This window comes from Pelodiscus sinensis, chromosome 25 (assembly GCF_052426305.1).
Source record: "Pelodiscus sinensis isolate ZL-2025 chromosome 25, ASM5242630v1, whole genome shotgun sequence".
NCBI classification, from domain to species: Eukaryota; Metazoa; Chordata; order Testudines; family Trionychidae; genus Pelodiscus; species Pelodiscus sinensis.
The window spans coordinates 10,695,635-10,717,046 of NC_143076.1; the positions used below are offsets into that span (position 1 = coordinate 10,695,635).

At 47.2% G+C, this 21,412-nt stretch overlaps 1 protein-coding gene across 13 annotated transcripts in view; it reads left to right on the forward strand.

The window, feature by feature from the left end:
• ARHGAP32 (Rho GTPase activating protein 32) overlaps window positions 1-21,412 on the forward strand; it is a 472,553-nt gene that overhangs the window by 343,431 nt on the left and 107,710 nt on the right. For all 13 annotated transcript variants that reach the window (XM_075909245.2, XM_075909242.2, XM_075909249.2 and 10 more), the window contains 4 exons: window positions 4,453-4,590; window positions 9,739-9,831; window positions 12,186-12,308; window positions 17,531-17,608. In XM_075909245.2, the coding sequence (XP_075765360.2) occupies window positions 4,453-4,590; window positions 9,739-9,831; window positions 12,186-12,308; window positions 17,531-17,608 (432 nt within the window). The remainder of the gene's footprint in view (window positions 1-4,452; window positions 4,591-9,738; window positions 9,832-12,185; window positions 12,309-17,530; window positions 17,609-21,412) is intronic.

The following is a 21,412-nucleotide window of genomic DNA, read 5'->3' on the forward strand; positions in this document are numbered from 1 at the left end:
AGAGGCGCGGCACCCCGCTGCCGCTGCTGCTCTGCTCCCCGTGTCCCTGGTCTGCTGGGGGGGGGGGGCGCGGATAGTGTGCCCCCCCCCCCAGCAGACCAGGCTTTTGTTTTGGACCCTGGAGCAGAGCAGGTGGGGCGCTGCGGATTGGTCCTACAGCACCCGCTCTGGGCACTACTGGACAAACCCGGAAGCACCCCAGCTGCTCTGCCCCAGGTCCTGATTCAGCCGCTGCTGGTCAGTTTCAGCAGTGGCTGAATCAGGACGCCTGGGGCAGAGCAGCTGGGGTGCTGCTGGGTTGGTCCAGTAGCGACGAGGAGCGGTGCTACTGGAGCAACCCAGCAGCACCCCAGCTGCCCTGCCCCAGGCCCTGATTCAGCCACTGCTGAAACTGACCAGCGCTGACTACAGGAAGCCCGAGGTAGAGTTGCTCTGCCCCAGGCTTCCTGGAATCAGCGCTCATCAGTTTCAGCAGCAGCTGACTTGGGGAATTGGGGTTCTTAAGTTGAATCTGTATGTAAGTCAGAACTGGCGGTCAGTTTCAGCAGCGGCTGAATCTGGACGCCAGTTCCGACTTACATACAGATTCAACTTAAGAACAAACCTACAGTCCCTATCTTGTACGTAACCCGGGGACTGCCTGTACAGTGGTGGTTGCTGACCTCATCAATTCCTGTCTTGTAAATTCGTCTTAATTACAACAGAGGGACACTGCATAGTTACGGAAGGCCAATATTTAAGGATAAGAGATTATGTAGGCATTGCCTTTAATGACACTGTAATAAACAAGAGGTGATAGATGTTGTGATGACTTGTCCTTTGAACAAATAGCATTTAGGACTTGATTGGAATGTCTGGCAAAAAGCACAATACAGAACTGCAACAATTTCTGGATCTTTTTTTTCATATGAGGCGACCAGACATTGTTTAGCTGAGGATCATATTGTTAATTTACTGAGAAAGATAGGGCCATAACTGATTTGTATAAAATGGAACAAATTGCAAATATTTTATCTATAATGCAACAAAATAAAACAAACAACTTTTATATGCAGACAGAAGAGAAGAAGAAAAATATAAATGTAGTGGATTTTTGGGCCTCTGAAATACTGACTGAAGGCTGTGGTATGAAAGTGGAGTTTTCCGTAATATGTGTGGTGTTTGGAGCTGTGAATGGTATAAATGATTTAGACAGAAAATAGCTAGTGCTATGGATGAGATTCTGGGGCTGGATTTGTGGCTTCTGCAGAACCTCTGTGTATTAACTGCTATAAAAGTGATACCTGCACTTCCTTGGCAAATAAAATTTGGAATTAACAGCTAAAAATAACAAATTATGATACTGGAAAAATGAGGCCAATCCTTAGGTTGCAGAGTAGACTTTATCCTCAGCTGGCTCAGTACCATCTGAGACCATCTTAATAATCTTTAGGACAGGCAGTAAGAACTCTTTCGATCTCTTATTTTGGCTGATATAAAACACAGCCATAATCATAAAAATGTTTTTGAGAAAGAAACAATGTGGGATACAAGGAAGCAACGTTCCTGCTAATCTTTTCTATCCCTGTGCACATTTTTTCCATCCACGCGCTGAATAATTTTTATGTGCACCGAGGCATGTGTGAATGTGCACCACCAGTAGAAACAAAAAACCTAGCTGTGGGCACCCTGCTAATCAGCTGGGCAGCATTTGAATCTCTCCTGAGCAGTCGCACAAGTGCCCAGCTTACAGGGAGCACTGCTAATAAGTATTCTGCAGCTTTTATTGATTTTTCATTTGTTTTACCCAGCTTAATCTTTAATAGAGAGCTGTTGGATGTGTGGAGACTACAGATCCTTGTAGGCAGTTCTATCTTCATCTGAGTATACGGCTGCTTGTATGGAGTTGTCTCTATTCTGTGTTGGCTGCCCCTTTTGTGCTACAGGGGAGGAAAGCCACAGTCTGGAATCTAGATCTCCATGGGCTGTGTTTGGCCCGTTGGCCGTATTTCGGACACTTAATTCCTGCAGATCTGCAAATGCGCCTCTTTGATTTAAAAACATAAATAAGGTGACGAGTTCTGATTTGTTCTGGTGATGGTTTCTAGAATCCCTCTTCTCCTGCTGTACCACATAGTTTGCCGTTGTGTATATTGGCCTTTTCCACTAGGAATCCCTGGCTGTCTCATGTGGGCTTGCTGATTCAGTGGCAAGGGCATTAATCTAGATCTTCGGAGATCTGTGTTCAATTCTGTGTTCAGTCATGTGCTCCCTGTGTGATCGTAGATAGTGTACTTAGCCTCTCTGTGCCTCTGTCCCCCCTCTGTGCCATGGGGATATTAGCTCTTCACTTCCTCACGGGGTACATCAGTAAAGTTCTTTGAGATCTGCTGATGAAAAGCACTGTATAAGAGCCTGCTGGCGACCTTGGGTAATTCACTTCTCCTCTCTCAGTATCTTCTACTCAATTCTTACACTGCCTTCATCACTGTAGTATGTGAGCTCTTTCCAGTCATGCATTAAGCGACAGGACTAACATCTGCCATATGTTCATTGTTTTTCTCCTCCTCTCCCCAGGGGGAGAATTCCGTGCTCAGTGATGTGTTTTGTTTTGTAGGGTTTTTTTTTTTTTAAATGTGTGCATTTTGTATGCATTGGAAAAGGCAGGTCAAAGAACCATGCCTTACACATGGAATGGGACATAGTGTGGTTTGAATTGATTCTTAGTCCCTGCTTCAGTTTTCCTGTCTATAAACCAGGGGTAACATAACCTTTCCTCCCTCGGGAAGAGGGGGGTGTTGAGAGAATTAATTATGGTTCATAAGGTGTTTTGAAGCTGTAAACTTGTGTATTAGTACAGCAGTTGTTACTGCTTGTTATAGGCCATGAAACATTTGGAATATGGGACTTGTGTATTAAAGGCTTCACAAATGTAAATCATACTTCATTACTATGGTTGCTTTTTGCTTTCTTGTCTCCTGATGCAAAGTAATGGAACATAACCATTAGAACTGTATTTCCCAGTTTTTTGCATGGTTATGAAATGTATCATGTCAGTATTTTGAACCAGGGATGTAAGTGAGTAGTCAGCTACTTGACTACCCGATAATCCTAAGTATGGAGTACTCGAATACTTGCTTCCCGCCCACCACTTCCTGCCACTGTATGAGAGGCAGCAAGCGGGGGGGAGGGATGAGAGACAGGAGCCAGTGCTGGAGGGAGCCTGCTTAAAAGCTGGTTCCCCCCAGCACTGTCTCCATGGTGCCACTCTCCCCCCATCCCTGCTTCCTCTATCATCCCCTGTCCACGCGGGTCCCAGTGGGGAGCTGCACTGCCTCCCACAGACAGGGGCAGCTGCTGCAAAGCAGTCCCTGTTTGCGGCAGCCCAGGTTGGCCACAGGTAGGGGCTGCTCTGGCAGCAGACCTTATCCATGGCCAGCACCAGCCCCACAAACAGAGCAGCCCCTGCCCATGGGCAGCCGCGCCGCTGCAAACAGGGACTGCTAGACCTGGCGCAGGTCTGGGACTGCTGCGTCTCTGCATTTTAAATGTAGTAAGAGCCACCAGCAGTCCCGGAGCGAGCCTCCCCCTTATTGAATAATCATGTAGTCAGTACAGATTGTATTGACTACACACTACCCCTTCCTTAACAGCCTTCTTGTAAACTGGGGAAATGCTACCTTTAGGGGCGGACCATGCGCTGATTAAGTTATCTTGGCTGAGCTTACTTCAGCTGAGGCTGAGCTCAGTAAACTCCACCACAATAGTTCAGGCCCTAGTCTTGGCATCAGACTTGTGCTGGTGGACTCTTGAGTCTGGAAGACAGTCAGCTCTAATAGCTCTGACTGCTTCTTGTCATGTACTTTCTCACCAGCACACAGTCAGCTCGCCTGGGTGGCAAGTACAGCATGAAAACCTTGTTAGGTAGGCAGAGGAAGGAGATGGGTTTTTTTGCAGGTCTTTTGGCATTAGTAAGCCACATTTAGCCCTGCTATAATGTTACTGGCCTGGTCTACACTAGAAAATGAGGTCGGTTTAAATACATCTCTTAGGGGAGTGAATAATCCACACCCCTGAGCAGCATAATTAAATTGACCTAAGTCCCTATGTTGACAGTGCTAGATCAACATAAGAATTCTTCTATTGGCCTACCCTACTGCCTTTTAGGAATATGGATTATCTACAAGGACGAGTGAGCCCCTTCCATTGGCATAGGTTGTATCTGCACAGAAGCATGTGCCGTTTTAGTGTCTTAAAGTGTAGACAAGCCCACTGAAGTGGGAGGAATAACCCCAGGCATGAATTTGTTTCCAAACTAAAGATAAAAATAACTGGGCATCTTGTATTTACACCCATGTATTGCATAGGGGAAGACAGGCAGCAAAGAAAAGGGCATCTCCCTTTCTGCTTGGATTGTCTTATTTTGCTGTTGATCAAAGTGGCCTAATGGGATTCTTTTCTCTCTCCATGTAGGGCAAGAGCTGGATTGTGAAACGGAGCTATGAAGATTTCAGAGTACTAGATAAACATCTCCATCTATGTATCTATGACCGGCGTTTCTCTCAGCTCTCAGAGCTACCCCGCTCCGATGCCCTGAAGGACAGTCCAGAGGTAAACTACAAACATTAGTAGTAGTTGCATCATTGATGAAGCTCAGAACTAACTACATCTGATCAGAGGAGAGTTTGGGTTTTCTTCATAGCTTTTAAAATGCAGAAGTTTTCTGGATTCTGAATTAGATTCTGGGAGTTGATTAGAAAAGTAACTGGATGGAACAACACATTCTTCTTCTAGTGCTTGTTTATGTCCATTCCACCTAAGTGTGCGCATGCCGCAAACACAAGTCCTGGAAGCTTTTTAGCAGTATCTGTTGGGAGCCCGCTGGAGTGGTGCCACCGTATCAGCACATATACACCCCTGCTGGCCCCTCACCCCCTCAGTTCCTCCTTAGCGCCCCTGATGGTTGCTGGAACACTTGGCTTGTTACTTTACAAGTGCGCCCTTAGCCCTTTCTTCTCAGAATCACCTGTGAATAGTTCGGTCTTTTGTAAATAGTGTTATCTGTTTTGTTAGTCTATAAAGTGCTACCAGACTATTTGTTATTTTTTAAGTTTATCCTGTACAGCAGTGGTCACCAGCCAGTAGATCAGGATCCACCGGTAGATCTTGGAGCCTCTGACAGGTGATCCTGACTGTCTGGCTAGGAACCTGTCAAGTGCTGGCACTTCAGTTGCCTCTCAACCCACTGTCATGCTGCTCCTGTCTGCCTTGGAGCTGCCCCTTGGAAGCCTCCTGCTTGCTGTGCAGGGTGTGGACCCTGGGGTGGCCAAGGAGACAGGGAATTTACCACATGGCCAAGACTAGGGCCTACACCCCCACCCCAGCCTGGTGAAAGTGAATGAGATTTGGGGAGAAAGGGCAAGAGAGCAAGCAAGGCAAGGCCTCGGGGAAGGAAGCCAGGCAAGGGTATTCGGGGTTCAGGTAGATCTTACATTGCACTTAAATTGAAATAAGTGATCTTGTGATTAAAAAGGTTGGAGACCCCTGCTGTACAGACTAACTCGGCTACCCCTCTGAAGCTGTTGAGTTAAAGTTAGTTCACACCTCATTCCCACCCCCCTCATGGGAGGAATGCCAGGGCCCCACAGCTTCAAACCCTGTGGGTGATGCCAGAAGCCAAGGTCCTGGGGGGACCCTCATGTAGACAGTCTTAAGTGCCTCAGAGAGGGACATTTGACCGACTCCTGCAAGATCTGCAGCTCATTCAAGCCTATGACCAAATGAGAGCTCGATTCTAAGCCGAAACTACTAGTGGAGTCGGTGCTCCAATCCACAGCGCTGGGCCCTGCACCATCCGTGAGAAGTGTGCTGGCATTGGCACACGAGGCAGGCTGCTCAGCGGCACCGGTCCCAGGAATGAGGACATCCGAGACGGTGTGGAGGGGAAAATCTCCATCAAGATGGGAGCACCGGGAGCGTGCGCAGGGGGGACACACGGCAGTTCCATCCTCGCCCAGGCACAAGCACAACATTGCTCCAATCCAGGACCTGTTGGTGGAGGAGGTCCCTGAACCATCGACCCTGGACACGTTTGCCACGGCCCATGAGGTAAATGAGCTCACGTCTTCACTGGGCCTGGCACTGCATGGCAGAGACTCTCACACATCCCCCCCTGTGGCTGTCATTCCGGGCCACCTATCTGCTGGGGACCCCCTCAATGGGTATAGCTTGGGAATCACCTATGTGGAATGGACATGAGCAAGCACTCGAAGAAGAAAAAACAGTTACTTACCTGGTAACTGTTGTTCTTCAAGATGTGTTGCTTATGGCCATTCCAAATCCCACCCACCTCCCATTTGTCGGAACGTCCTACAGGAAGGAACTGAGGGGGTAGAGGGCCAGCAGGGGTATATATGCGCTGATACAGCAGTGCTACTCCAGAGGGCTCCCTGGCTGGCCCAACGGGTACTGCTAAGGGTAGAAAGCTCCCAGAACTCGTGCTTGCGGTGCGTGCACACCTAAGTGGAAGGGACATAAGCAACACATCTCAAAGAACAACAGTGATGAGGTAAGTAACTGTTTTTTCCTCATCACCTTAGTGAAGGAAAGTGCTTTGCAAATTGGTATAAATTACTACACTGCTCAATGCAGAATGGTTATGGAGAATGCAAAGACTCTTAATACGTCCTGTACTATCAATTACTTAGATCAGAATTCTTGTATTTTTGGAAACTTTTTCAGTGGCGTAGATATTTACTGACTTAACTTCAGCAGTGAAGATTTGCTAAGAATGGAAAAGGGCTGAAATGTTTTGAAGGAGGAAATAGTATCTGGAATAGTAAATTTATATCTATAAATCCAAAATTGCTTTGGGTTTTATAAAAATAAAATATGCGTGTTAGGGCCATCTTAGAAGGAGCTTCAGAAAGCTTAAATAAAAAGACAAGATCTTTTTCTTGGTATTTTTCATTCTAGGTTACCTGTTTAAAAAAAAAAAAACTCCTTGGAACTGAAATCTGGTTGATTAAAATACTTTAGCCAGGCTCTTTGTGAAAGCAGGTAGCATTCCTTCTCTGGTTTCAAACCTCGTACTCAATCGTTTATCATTTGAAGGATTCATTTGTCTCCAAAATTATCTGCTTGGAGGAAATGGGTGCATCGCTTCGGAACATTGGGACAGAAAAATTACGTGTGTGGTTGCTGGAGGCTATTTGAATCAAACAAGTATAACCAACCCTCTCTGTTAAACTTAATCTATGTGGAGAGCATGCATTACGGTGCTGGAGTATGCCTATTGCTTCATATCCCAGGCCACTTATGCCATTGGCTGTAACCATCGCTGCAAAGGCACGAGTGATGAAAAAACGTGACTCTTGGTATCAGGAAGCGAATGCTGCCTTTCCATAAGCCCTGTGACTGAAAAAGGGTGAAGAGGAAAACTCAAAGCTATTTCAGGCACACAGAGCACAATCTGTTCTGTCTGTAAATCTGGATCTATCCTCCTTTAAAACTGAAAATAGAGAGATGAGAAAAGGGACACCATGGGTGAAATTATTGCCCCATTGGAGTCAATGATGTGTTCTTGACACTGTGGTTAGCAAGTCTAGGATTTCACCCAATATCTCATCAGGGAATCTACACTGGTTGGCTGGTTGGTTTTGTATTGGCTGCAAGATATTGCTGAAGACAGCATAAAAATCTTAATCTCCTGTATGTGACATGGGAACGGAGCAATTAAACAATAAATAAGGAGAATAACATGCTCCAAGGTTAATTTTGTGGCATTCTCATCATGTAGGCATTGGCGCCGCAGCCTTTCAAGACTCATTATTTTCTGCCTCAGATGCTGGCAGTAGAATTTGTGCATTTTTTTAAAGTGATTCCCAGCATTGGGGAGATGAATATAGGCATTGGGAAGGGAGGGAGGAATTGTACTCTGCCTGTTGCAGCCTTGCCTCATGTAAGAATTTTGTGGAAGTTACTAAAAATATGTAGTTTCTGTGCCTTTTTTTAAAAAAATACATCTTTTTGACAACTCAGTTTGGAGCCAGTAAGAGCCTCGACTGAGGAAGGATTTGAAGATCTACCATGTGTGATTAATAGTCCTGCAGAGTACTCTGTATGGGGTAGGCCACTGCTCCTGCGTAGAGCCCTTTCGACTTTGTGGAGTTCCATGCAGGCATAGAAAGTTCCGTGGGCTGCAGCCAGGAGGATCCAGGACTGTTACCTGAGAGCATGGCAATACAGAGCCAAATTTTCGTCCCCTTGACACTGACGAGTGTTGTCATTAGCTTCAGTGGGATCAGGGTTTTCAGATTGGTGCTTGGACTAGTCTCTTTCCAGCAAACCTGTTGTACCTTGTAGAGCTTGAGGCTGGAGGCAAAGTATCTATGTGCACAGGAGTTGCTGAGACATCTAACATGCTGCCACGCCTTGGAATATGTGGCATTGCAGCTGTGTGGTGGCTCTGTTCTTTCTGATTTATTTCTGATTTATTTTTATTTTAAATTAAACAGCAAAAACAGATGTTTTGGGCCATCAGTGTTTTCTTTAGTTCTGGAGACTCCAGGCTGTCTCAGAACTTCTTAAAACTCTCACCAGTGCTTAGATCGAAGTGACCCAGCGAACTCTTCTTTGGTGAAAGTCATTTTACGTCGGCATAAGGCACATCACTACGGTTATTTTTAAAGCCCTCGTTTATTGTTTGAAAAATGAATGTTTCACCGCTCGGGATTGCTGTGTTCCAAAGCACTTTACATCTGTGGGGAAATGGCAGCCTCTGTTTTGTTTTACTAAATGGGTCTCACATGTGTTGGGTTGCCATAATTGAAATAATCTGTTTGGATGTGAAATGCATAGCGAACAAAGGACTTCAGGGCTTCAAATATTTTGACATTGGCAATTAGCCTTCACATAGAAACCTTTCTCATCTTACATAGTTAGAAATGTGTAACTGCTGGAACAATATTTGCACTTATTTCTCTCCTTCTCCAAGATCCCACTATACTGGGAACTAAATCAGCATCGGGGCAAACTAGGGATGTTTTACTGACTGTTTAACTCAGGGGTAGGGAACCTTTTTTGGGTCTGACCCACAGAAAAAACAGTCAGGGGCTTCACATGAGTTAAAAGAAAAAAAAAAAAACCCAGCCACCCTCACCCACTGACCTGGCCCCGAAGGAGGACATTCTCCACGTTCCCCTCACACACCAGAGCCTGGGGGCCCAGGCTAGTAGATTGTGTGTGCTTCAGCCCTGCTGGGGGGCAGCAGGGGGCTGGTGCGCCAGCACAGGCTCCCCAGTGCTGGGGTGGGGGGAGCCCTGAGCCTCAGGGGCTGGATCCAGGCAAGCCAGGGGCCGCATCCGGCTCCTGGGCCTGAGGTTCTCCAACCCTGGTTTAACTGATAAGCTGATGCTTGTCAGTTAATTGTATTGATTAAACTCAAACTCAGCCGGCTCCTGGGGAGGCGGCTTTGCTGCGGCAGGGCAGTGAAACCTCCTTCCTGGGAGCCCAGCAGGCAGGGGCTGCCGGCTTCACTCCCAGAAATGTAGCTTCACTAAGCTTTATACTGCAGAGCCCGCAGCTTGTGTAACCGCTAAGACTTTTAGCCACTACACAGTTACTACACTAGACACTTTTTAACATCCCTAGTGCAAACTGCCCTTACTTCCCTCCCCAGCTCCTTTGGCAACAATCAGGCCAGCTTGGAGAAAGAGGAATATCAGCAGGATAATTACCCTCCTTTCTTTTCCTCTGCAGCTTGTCACCCAGATGCTGATGGCTTACCTGTCACGGCTCTCAGCCATCGCAGGCAACAAGATCAACTGTGGGCCTGCCCTCACATGGATGGAGGTAGTGTGCTGTGCACTGTGTTGCTTTTCATGTCAACTCTCCCCTTCTCCGCAGCCTGCCTCTTGTGCAGCCCTGACACCAGTGCAAAGCGAGTGCGGAGAAGCTTCGTCGTCCATCGTTGTGGAATCACAGTGTTGGTAGCATTTTACACCCGCTTTGCACAGGGAGTGAGGACCACACGAGCCAGGGGAGAATCAGACCCCGTTTGGATTCTGTCAACCCAGGGCCATCACAGTCTTGCATTCTGTAACTGCCAAGTAAGAGAAGGCAGCGACTTATGTGATGCAGCGATCTGGTCAGTGCTCTACTTAGATAGCCCAAGTCCACTGCTGAAATTGGCTTAAGGCTACACTGCCACTTCACTGCGTTGCAAGGTTGTGAAAAAAGCAGGTGCGCACTCCCGCACAGCAGGTTACAGCGTGTAAACCGCCCGTGCGAACTGGCTCCCAGCACGCTGAGCTGCTCTCCTTGTGCATCTGGTTTACAGAGAGCACTAGGAGAGCTCCTGCTGTGGCCACACTCAGGCCTGGAGTATGACAGGGGCTTTGGGGGGGGGGGGGCTGGGATGCATCCACCAAAGCCCCTGCCTGCTGCGGCTCTGCTTGGCTCTGCGTGCTGCCGTTCCCCTTCTCCCTCCCCCGCCCAGCTGGAGCTGTGTGCACGGCTGCTAGCAGCGCTTGCCTGCAGGCTTCACCCCGCCACTCCTGTTGGCCGGGAATTGCACAGAGCTGCACAGAGCCACCTGTTCCCCGCTGGGAGCTGCATCAGGTAGGTGCCCCAGGCCCTTGCCCCCACCACACCCTGCCTCCTGCCCAGAACCCACACTCCTAGCCCCCTCCTGCACCCTCCCTCCCAGACCCTGCACCCTCCCTCCCAGACCCTGCACCCCAGCTCATTTCTGCACTCTCCCTCCTTCCCCTCTCTCAGACCCCACCCTCACCCTACTCCTGCACCGTGCCTTCCACCCAGACCCCGTGTCCCAACCATGAGCCTAGGGGGCCCCAGAAGACTCAATCCTGGCCACATTTCACTTTAATGCGCTGCCATGGCAGCACTTGAATTTTAGAAGTGTAGACAAAGCCTGAGATGCCAGGCTGTACTAGATGCACACACCTCTTCCTGCATTCGTTTCAGTGGGTATTTATTGACCTTTAAAAGCTGTGGATGTTGATATCTCCTCTGCTATTTTTGGCCCTGTTTTTATTTTAAAGACAGCTGCACCGAAACAGCTACTCTGTTTTGCTGTCCATTGCTAAATGGCTCAACAGAGCGTGTGTTGTGTGCTCTCCGTGGCCCTCTGAGTTACAGCTGTAGCACTGCTTTCTCTGTTAATTGTGCCATCTCAAACACTAGTGTGTATGTAGATCTTCCTGTTGCTTGGGGGTAGTACCATACCACACAGGAAGGATTATTAGACTTCAGAAATCTTGAGAAATGTACTCGCCAGCATGTTCACGTATCTAGATTGTAAATGTTTTTAGTTTGGATGCATGGATTCTCCTCAAATTTGGCAGAAAAGAAGAGTAAAGAAAATCATTTAGGTTAAGATGAAGCATGGCAGATTTTCAGCCCAAAAGGAGAAATGAGCAGGGACTTTTAAAGGAGAATGAAACTGGAGAATTTACAGCAAGGCTGTGGAAATTAAGGTTGCAACTCAGCTATTGTGTGCACTAGTGAAATTGCTCTAATAAAACTTGAGTTCTCCTTTCCAGTGTAACTGAGAATCTTACTTTTCAGATGGGGAGAATCTTACTTTTCAGATGGGGACAATTATCAGAATTTTAAAAACTGATGATTTAAAAATGGAAGTTTAAGAAGGGGAAAAAAAGGCCTGGCAGAGACGAATTTTTTTTCTGGAAGTTCAAAATTGTTATCAGACATTATAGAAACTGGCAGAGGAGTAGATTAGATTTTGTATCATCTCTGTAGCTCTGTCATCCTCACTGTCCTCCCATCATTAAATCCCCAGCGTATAAAACATTTTTGTTGTCATTCTGTTATTTTTCCAAAGTGCTCGAAAGAACCGAGTATGATGCTGTGACAAAGCAGGAGGAGGCTTATGCGTTCATTGTCATGTTAGCATTCTGTACAGAAACGCATATCCTCAGCCACAAATGGAAGGAAAGAAAGATGTGACCTTTTGAAACTTTATTTATTAACTGTCCTTCCTCTTTGCTTCTATGTATTCTGTGCCCTATATTGTCCCTCCGTGCTGTTCTCTTCAGGGGGCCTCTAAGCTATGTTGTCTTTGTGAATCAGCGTGAAATCCCTGCCACGCATGAGCACCAGTCAAATGTATTTGCAAAGGCACATGTCCTTAGCTGCCTCATAATCTGCCCTTCTCTGTGTTGCAGATTGATAACAAGGGGAATCACTTGCTAGTCCATGAAGAATCATCTATTAACGTGCCTGCCATTGCGGCCGCCCATGTTATTAAGAGATACATTGCCCAGGCAGCAGATGAACTGTCCTTTGAGGTAAATAATTAAAGAAACATACATTCCTCATTCTGAAATGTAGAGGAGGAAATGCATCTGGTGTGCATGTGTGTATGGGAGGGAGGGAGTGCAAAATAAGAGGACAGAGTTCCCAAAGAACACATGTTGGGGTGGACGTTGGGCTCTGCACACTTGAAAATTCAGACAGAAACATCACAGTGGGACTGCAGAATGTTAAGCCTGTCTGAAAATCAAGCCTTGATTGAAAATCTCTTTCTTCATTGTCTCTGCTGCCCATTGAGCCATACACGTATTCCGTGACTGTTTGTTTGCACATGCTGTTATGATGTTTGGAGCTCTGAGAACATTGCACACATATAAAGGGCAATACAGTCCCTGCCCCAAGGCTGATTATAGTTGTGCCACCTTGCAAGCAATGAAGATATTTTAAAGGTGTTGGGGATTCTTCAGTTCCGAGCAGTCACACTTGTAAGTAAACACATGAACACATAGGCTGTGTCTAGACTGGCAAGTTTTTCCGCAAAATCATCTACACTGGCCGCTTGAATTTCCGGAAAAGCACTGACGATCTCATGTAAAATCATCAGTGCTTTTCCGGAAATACTATGCTGCTCCCGTTCGGGCAAAAGTCTTTTTCTGGAAGACTTTTGCGCAAAAGGGCCAGTGTAGACAGCACAGTACTGTTTCCGCAAAAAAGCCCCGATCGCGAAAATGGCGATCGGGGCTTTTTTGCGGAAAAGCGCGTCTAGATTGGCCATGGACGCTTTTCCGCAAAAAGTGCTTTTGCGGAAAAGCGTCCGTGCCAATCTAGATACGCTTTTCCGAAAATGCTTTTAACGGAAAACTTTTCCGTTAAAAGCATTTTCGGAAAATCATGCCAGTGTAGACGTAGCCATAGAGTAAAATGGAAAGAAATGAGATAAATAGACTATATCCTTCATAGAACACTAGAACTGGAAGGGACTTTGAGAGGTTGTTGAGTCTAGGGATGTTAAGGACTAGTTGACTATCCGACGAGCAAATGCTTATCGGATAGTCAGTTGACTAGTCGATTTCTCCCTCTCCCCTTGCTGCCTCTATCAAATAGAGGCAGCAAAGTGGAGGAACGAGGGGGAACTTGAAAGCAGCAGCACCGCACAGCTGAGCCCAGGATCAGGACCACCCTAGGCGCGACCAGACAGCCAAGACAGGATAAGGGACTCCCTGAAGGTAGGGAGGTAGACGTGGGTTCTTGAGTGGACATGGGGGAATACAGCATTTGCCTGGGGAGCACAGGGTTCAGGGCTTGAGTCCTGCCCCCACCCTGGGAGCAGCCAGACAGCCAACACAGACGACCCCAGGGATGGAGCTGGCTCCCGTAATAGGAAGCAGGATAAGGGACTTGCTGAAGGTAGGGTGGTGGGGTGGGTTCTGGAGTGGCTTAGGAGCTTGGGTGTTTGCTTGAGAAGCACAGCGTGATGGGGTCAAGTTCTACCCACCCTGGGAGCAGCCAGACAGCCAACACAGGATAAGGGACTCCCCTGAAGATTCTTGACTGGACTAGGGTATAAAGCATTTGGGGGCTTGAGTTCCAACCAGCTAGACAGCCAAGAAAGGCTGCCCCAGGAATGGAGCTGGCTCCCACATTAGGAAGGCAAGATAAGGAACCCACTAGAGGTGGGGTGTGTCCTGGAGTGGCCTAGTGGATAGGACATTCACCTGGGAAGGGCAGGGCCTTGGGCTCAAGTCCCACCTACCTTGGGACAGCCAGACAGCTGCCCCAGAGATGGAGCAGAGCTAAGGCAGGTTTAACTCCTGCCCTGGCCCTGCACCACTCCTGAAAGCAGCTGGCATGTACAGCAGAGGCTCCATGGCTACATCTACACTGGCAGCTTCTTGCGCAAGAGCAGCCGTTCTTCCACAAAAACTTGCCAGCTGTCTACACTGTACAAGTGTTCTTCCAGAAGTAAAATTACAGTGCAGGGTGTTTTCCAGAAGAGTTATTCTTCTCCCCACAAGGAATAAGCCCTCTTGCACAAGAGCTCTTCCACAAGAGGGCTGTGTAGACAGACAACATGAATTTCTTGCGCAAGAAGCCCCTATGGTTAAAATGGCCATCAGAGCTTTCTTGCGCAGAGCTTCCATGGCGTCTACACTGCCATGGATGCTCTTGTGCAAAAGCACATGGCAGTGTGGACGTGCTCTTGTGGAACAGTTTTTGCACAAGAACTCTTCTACAAAAAGAGTTCTTGTGCGAGAAGCTACGAGTGTAGACGTAGCCCATGTGATGCCCCTCATCCACAGGCACCAACCCCACAGCTTCCACTGGCCACAGTTCTCTCCGTTATTGATCAATGGGAGCTGCAGGAGTGGTGTCTGCAGGCAAGGACGGCATGTGGAGACCCCCCCTGCTCTGACCTTCTCAGGGGCATGTGAGCCCCTTACAGGAGCACAGTTACCACAGGGGTGATTACTCCAGGCATGACAGGTTAGAGCTCACTACTCAAAGAATTAAATGTAAGTGTAAGAGAGAAATGAAAGTTGGAAATGCGCAGTCCAGTCAAAAACCAAAAAGAAGCCACTTTGCCAGCAGTAAAAGGAGTCACAACCCCCCATGTACATGTTGGGTCAGGAGATGAGAGGGAAGGACAGTGTGTGTATGTGAGAATGACAGAGATTTGCCTTGCCAAGCTCCTTCCATCCCTTTCTCTCTGTGTGGAGATGGGGTACAGAAGTGTGTGTGAGGGGGGAGACACCCTGACATCAGCACCCCCCTTCTCCCTCCCACAACCTGCGCAGCAACCAGGAGGCTCCCAAGGGGCAGGTCCAAGGCAAAGAGCAGGAGATGTGCAGCAGTGAGGGGAGAGGCAACTAAAGTGCCGACACTTGATAACTTCCTGGCCAAACCAGTCAAGTTCACCTGTCAGATGCTCCAAGTTCTACTGGTAGATCCCGATCTATTGGTTGGTGACCACTGGTCCATCCCTGTCAGGTGTCTGTCTAACCTGCTATTAAATATCTCCAGAGATGGAGATTCCACAACCTCCCTAGGCAACTTATTCCAGAGTTTAACCACCCTGACAGGAAGTTTTTCCTAACATCCAACCTAAACCTCCCTGTCTGCAGTTTAAACCCATTGCTTCTTGTCCTATATTCAGAGGCCACGGAGAATAATTTTTCTCCCTCCTTCTTGTAACACCCTTGTAGATACCCGAAAACCGCTATCATGTCCCCTCTGTCTTCTCTTTTCTAAACTAAACAAGCCCAATTCTTTCAGTCTTCCTTCATAGGTCATGTTTTCTGGACCTTTCATCATTCTTGTTGCTCTTCTCTGGACCTTCTCCAATTTCTCCACATCTTTCTTGAAATGTGGTGCCCAGAACTGGACACACTACTCCAACTGAGGCCTGATCAGCACGGAGGAGAGTGGAAGAATCACCTCTCGTGTTTTGCTCACAACACTCCTATTTATGCATCCCAGAATCATATTTGCTTTGTTACCAACAGCATCACACTGTTGACTCATATTTAGCTTGTGGTCCACTATGACCCTAGATCCCTTTCAGCAGTACTCCTTCCTAGACAGTTGCTTCCCATTCTGTATGTGTGAAATGGATTGTTCCTTCCAAAGTGGAGTACTTTGCATTTGTCCTTATTAAACGTCATCCTATTTACCTCAGACCATTTCTCCAGCTTGTCCAGATTATTTTGAATTATGACCCTATCCTCCAAAGCAGTTGCAATCCCTCCCAGCTTCGTATAATCTGCAAACTTAATAAGCTTACTTTCTATGCTAATATCTAAATCATTGATGAAGATATTGAACAGAACCGGTCCCGAAACAGACTCCTGCGGAACCCCACTTTTTATGCCCTTCCAGCAGGATTGTGAAACATTAATAACTACTCTCTGATAATGATTATCCAGCCAGTTATGCACCCTCCTTACAGTAGCCCCATCTAAGTTGTATTTGCCTAATTTATTGATAAGAAGGTCATGTGAGACTGTATCAAATGCCTTACTGAAGTCTAGGTGTACTACATCCACCGCTTCTCCCTCATCCACAAGATTTGTTATCCTATCAAAGAAAGCTATCAGATTGGTTGGACATGATTTGTTCTTTACAAATCCATGCTTGTTGTTCCCTATTACCATATTATTTTCCAGGTGTTTGTAGATGAATTATTTAATTACTTGCTCCATTGTCTTTTCTGGCACAGAAGTTATACTGATTGGTCTGTAGTTTCCTGGATTGTTCTTATTTCCTGGATTGTTCACTATATTTGCCCTTTTCCAGTCTTCTGGAATCTCTCCTGTCTTCCATGATTTTTGAAAGATGATAGCTAAAGGCTTAGATACCTCTATCAGCTCCTTGAGTATTCTAGGATGCATTTCATCAGGTCTTGTTGACTTGCAGACATCTAACTTTTATAAGTGATTTTCAACTTGTCCTTTTTTTATTTTATCAGATCCCCACCTCACTCTTCTCTTTTGCAGACTAAATAAGTCCAAATCCCTCAGCCTCTCCTCATAGGTGAAGTGCTCCAGCCTCTTAATCATTTTGGTTTCCCTTTGCTGGACCCTGTCATGGCTGCCTTACTGCAGCCCTAGCAGCCCAACTGCCCTGTTGCAGCATCTAGAATTAGTTTTGACAGTGTCATTTGCAGCCACTGAAGTATCCGTACAAACCATTTATCTGGTTCTGTGTTTGTTCTTTTTGGGAACTGGTCCTAAAGGAATGAGGGAAGTTTCAGAAAACCCCGTTGGCCACCCTGCCCCTTTAACATTGGTCTCTTCCCATCCTGCTGCAATAACATCACACCGCCTCATCACTTTCTTGGCTTCCTGAGGAGACCCTCTTTGTCAGGTCAGGGGAACTGAATGCAGTTCTTATCTTTGTGGGGCGAGGGGACAGTCAGTGATTGATGCAAACGCACAGAATGCAGGGGGAAAAGTGAGTTCGGCTGTGTGAGAGCATTTCCCAATGGATTTTGTGCTTCAGGGCTTATTTATTCATGCTCCAGTGCACACCCCTGCACCGCTTAATCGGCACACGTCTAACACCTGTTGGCTACGCTTAACCATGTCCTTCCCCTGGACGCGTTATCTTGTGGGATTTCTCATGCACTTCAATAGTAGATTACCCAAGGCAGATGGTGGCTTTAGGATTTCATGCTGTGCAGAAGGATGTGCATTCACTCTAGCAGGGCTCTGTCTCCAGCCACCCAGTGGGCAGTATTTACGTGGCAATTCTTTTCCAGGTGGGAGACATTGTGTCCGTTATTGACATGCCGCCGAAGGAGCTGACCACGTGGTGGAGGGGCAAACATGGATTTCAGGTATGCACAGGTATTTGCTCAGTGTGCCACACCCATGGAGGACTGAGCATCTGCTCGTCGATGCCTGTAGGCTTTACACGGAACTGCTGAGGCTGCTGATATTGCTAAGACTCATGACTGTGTATAGGGCTACCAGTGGGTGACCCTGCATTGGCTCACCATGGGGAAGGTAAGGTGTCGGGAGACTTCCCCCACAGTGAGCACAGATTGGGGAACATTCAGCTAGGAGTGGAGGGATTGTTCCACAGGAGTGGTGGTGTCACCATCTCGAAAGGGTCCAAGATAAGGATACATCCGTGACCCCATAATCCAGGGGTTTCAAACTCCCAGCTTGTGTGCCATCCCAGATGGAGCTGCTGCCACATAACGCGAGTCCCTCCTCCCCGGTGATCCCTGAAGCTTCATCCTCAGGGGATGGCACATTGCACCCCAAGGGAGCGGGGAGCTCACACTGCACCCTTTCGAAGACAGTCGGAACTACTTCACCAGCGCCACGAGGAATCCTGAGTGAGTCCTTGCATATTGTCCTGTAACTTCCCATCCTTGAGAGCAATGAGCTGGAGACTTGGCAAAGCATTACAGGGTGTCCTACAAGATTCATAGTGAACCAGCAGCTAATGCATGGGGCTGTGAGTCAGGAGACGTGGGCAGTGTTCCCGCTAAGATTTTCCATCCGGGAGCCGAGTGTGTTTTGTCTACTGCACCAATATCACCATGGTGTGCGCTTGTTTGGATGTGCGCCTCTGTGGAACCCACCAGTTACTAACAGAATTCATATATAACATTTAAATTGGTATGAAAGAAAAAATACTAAAAAATGGATAAATAACAAGAGCGTGACCCTGCAAATCCACCCAGCTTGCTGGCCCTGCCTCCAACACACATACTGCGTTTCCCACTGCCTGTGCATATCAGGACCACACACAGCAGCTGGTACCTGTATAGGCTTGGCTAAGTGCCTCCTCTGTTCCCTCCCCCCCCCCCCACACACACACACCCTGTAGTTGTGCCCAGCCTTGCAATCTGCCTCCCCACCATATGGCACCAGTATATAATCCAGGGCCATGATATCTGCCCCCCAAACACAAACAGCCAATATCTGGGCCTAGGGCCCGCAGCCCAGCACCTGTGCCCAGAGATGTGTGCCCAGCCCTGCATCTCACCTGTTCCCCCCCTCATCGCCCAGAGACCCATGTCTGGCCCCACACCTCACCCTCTGCCCCCGAAATTTACCTACGCCCTGTACCTCCCACCACCACAGACAGCTGATGCCTTTGCCCCCCACCCAGCCAGCTTTTGTGCTTGACCCCTGCTGTCCTTGGCCTCACTGCCTCCCCTGTTGGTACAGACCCCAGACCAGCCTCCTGCTGCTTGCCATGCAACTCACAGGCCCTCTGGCCGCCAGACCAGCTTCCTGCCACCTGCCTTGCGGCTCCTCTGGCCGCCATGAGGCTCGCAGCTGCTCTGGCCACCAGAGCAACTGCCTGCCCCCTGCCACATAGCTCACGGCTTCTCCAGCCCCGGGTGCCAGAGCAGTCTCCTGCCACACAGCTGTGCGGCTCTGCGTAGGAAGTGGCGGGGTGGAATTTTTTTCCGTGCACCTGCAAAAGCGAGCAGCTTCGAGGGAACCCTGGGCATGGGTCCTATCCCCAGCTTTGTGTGACCTTGGAGAAGTCACTCAACCGGTCTGTGCCCAGGTTTCTGCATCTGTATAACAGGGGTCATGAGTTAGGCTTGCCTGCCTTTGTAACGTGGATGAGACATGCTACAGAAGTGGTTCTGATTCTTTCTGTTGCTTTGAGCTTCAGTCATTGCAAGGCAAGTGGATGGGCCAGCTGGCTGAGTTGTCTGATCTCTGTGGCGCTGAGAATTGTGTGCATAGGTGCTTTCTTTGTTGCCAGTAGAGCCCCGCAGTTTGTAGGAAAGATTTAGGCTGAATGTTCAAAGGACCCGAGGCATCCAGACCCTACTGAAACGGAGTGGGAGTTGGGTGACTAGCACTCTTAGGTATAGCTACACTAAAAACACTCTAGCGGCAAAGCTGCAGCACTGTAGTGTAGATGCTCACTACCGAGAGGGAAGAGGTTCATCTGTTGCTGTTTAAATCCACCTGTCCGAGAGGCAGTAACTAGGTCAATAAAATAATACTTCTGCTGACCTGATGTGATCTATCCCATTTCTCAGGGGAGTGAATTTTTCACACTCCTGAGCAACATAGCTACATAGTCCACCATTTAGGTGTAGAGTAGATCTTAGACTCCTTAAAATTCCAACCTTAGAGCAGAACTCCAGCCCCAATTTCCAAAAGCTGGCACAACACTCCAGGGTGGACTTGCACACTATGAAATTAAGACAAGGCCAGTGTTTCTCAACCAGTGGTACGAGTACCCTTAGGGGAACTCGAGAAGTCTGGGGCGTACGTTAACACAACTGAAATTTGGAGAACATTGAATTTTTGTTTTTAAGTTTTACAGCTTTTTATAATTTTTTTTGCTTTTTACACCCAAAAATTTCATTTCCCACCCAGCTGCGATTAAGATGTTTAAACAAATGTGTTGCAATGGTAGAAAAAAAATTTGTGTGTCTGAAAACTGTCGGTACTGGGGATACTATAACTTTTTTTTTAAAGGGGTAATTTATTAAAAAAAAAAAAAAGGTTGAGAAACACTGGACTAGGGTATATGAAAAAGCAAAGGATACACAGTGGGTAGAGTACTTACTTTACTTCCCTGAATGCTTAATTTTAAACATATGAGTCCTCCATCCTGTAGTTGTTTCACATTATAAAGTGGTGCAGTTCCCGCTTTGCTCTGAACAGATGGCACACACCTTGACTAGAGCCCAAATTTACCCACTTCTTGAAGTTTGCCTTTATTGTGAACTTAAATAACAAAACGTAAATATCAGCCTAAGATTTCTCCCTCAACTGGGCAGTTCATTAGGTTTTCCGTGCAAGGCCTTTCTGTTTCATACCGTCTCAAAAAAATACTCTAGTCTAAACCCTCCCATGGGAATGAAAGTCTTAGAATCAGCAACCGTTATCATTATACACAGTGATCAAACATCTCACATCAAGGTGACTCAGCAGATAAGCACTGCATTTCCATGAAAGTTGCTGGAATCTACCACCATATGCAAAGAGTATCATTGATTATCAAAGCCATAAATGAGTCAGGGATATATGTTTGCAGCCCAGGGCTCCTTTGCACTCCTGTCTCTACTGCTGCCAAAAGCAGAATAAATTGAATGGGCTCTTGTGTAGTAGACTGGTAAAAAGAGATAGTGCTGAATAACCCTGAGATAATGGTTTCATCTGTATGCACATGCAGTCAGTTCACAGCACATATCCCAACAACTGCAGAAATATAAAAAAATAGTTAAAGTTGATAAGAGTTAGGAATTTAATTGCACCTTCTGTCCTCAGCATATCCCAGCTCTTCACAAAGCAGTGAGTCAGACATTGACAGTGGAATTATTACACAGGCAAATGCTGCAGCTGTTACATATGTTAGGTAGTTCGCTCACAACCGTGAAACAGGTTTACTGAGGGATGCAGTTTTCTGTAGGACCAAGCAGGATTTAGTCTTTAATCTCTTAGCAATGTGCGGATAATGATCGTTTATTTCCATCAAACAGGATCTGAAAGAAATGATCACAAATCTCATAGCTGTACCAAGGACATGATATGTCTTTTTTAAGTTCTATTGGTATGAGGGTAGGAAAAAAATCAGTTTCTTGAGTTAGCACAGCTTTTTGGCATTACTGTCCACTACAGGAGAAAGTGTGTGTGTGTGGGAGGGGGGG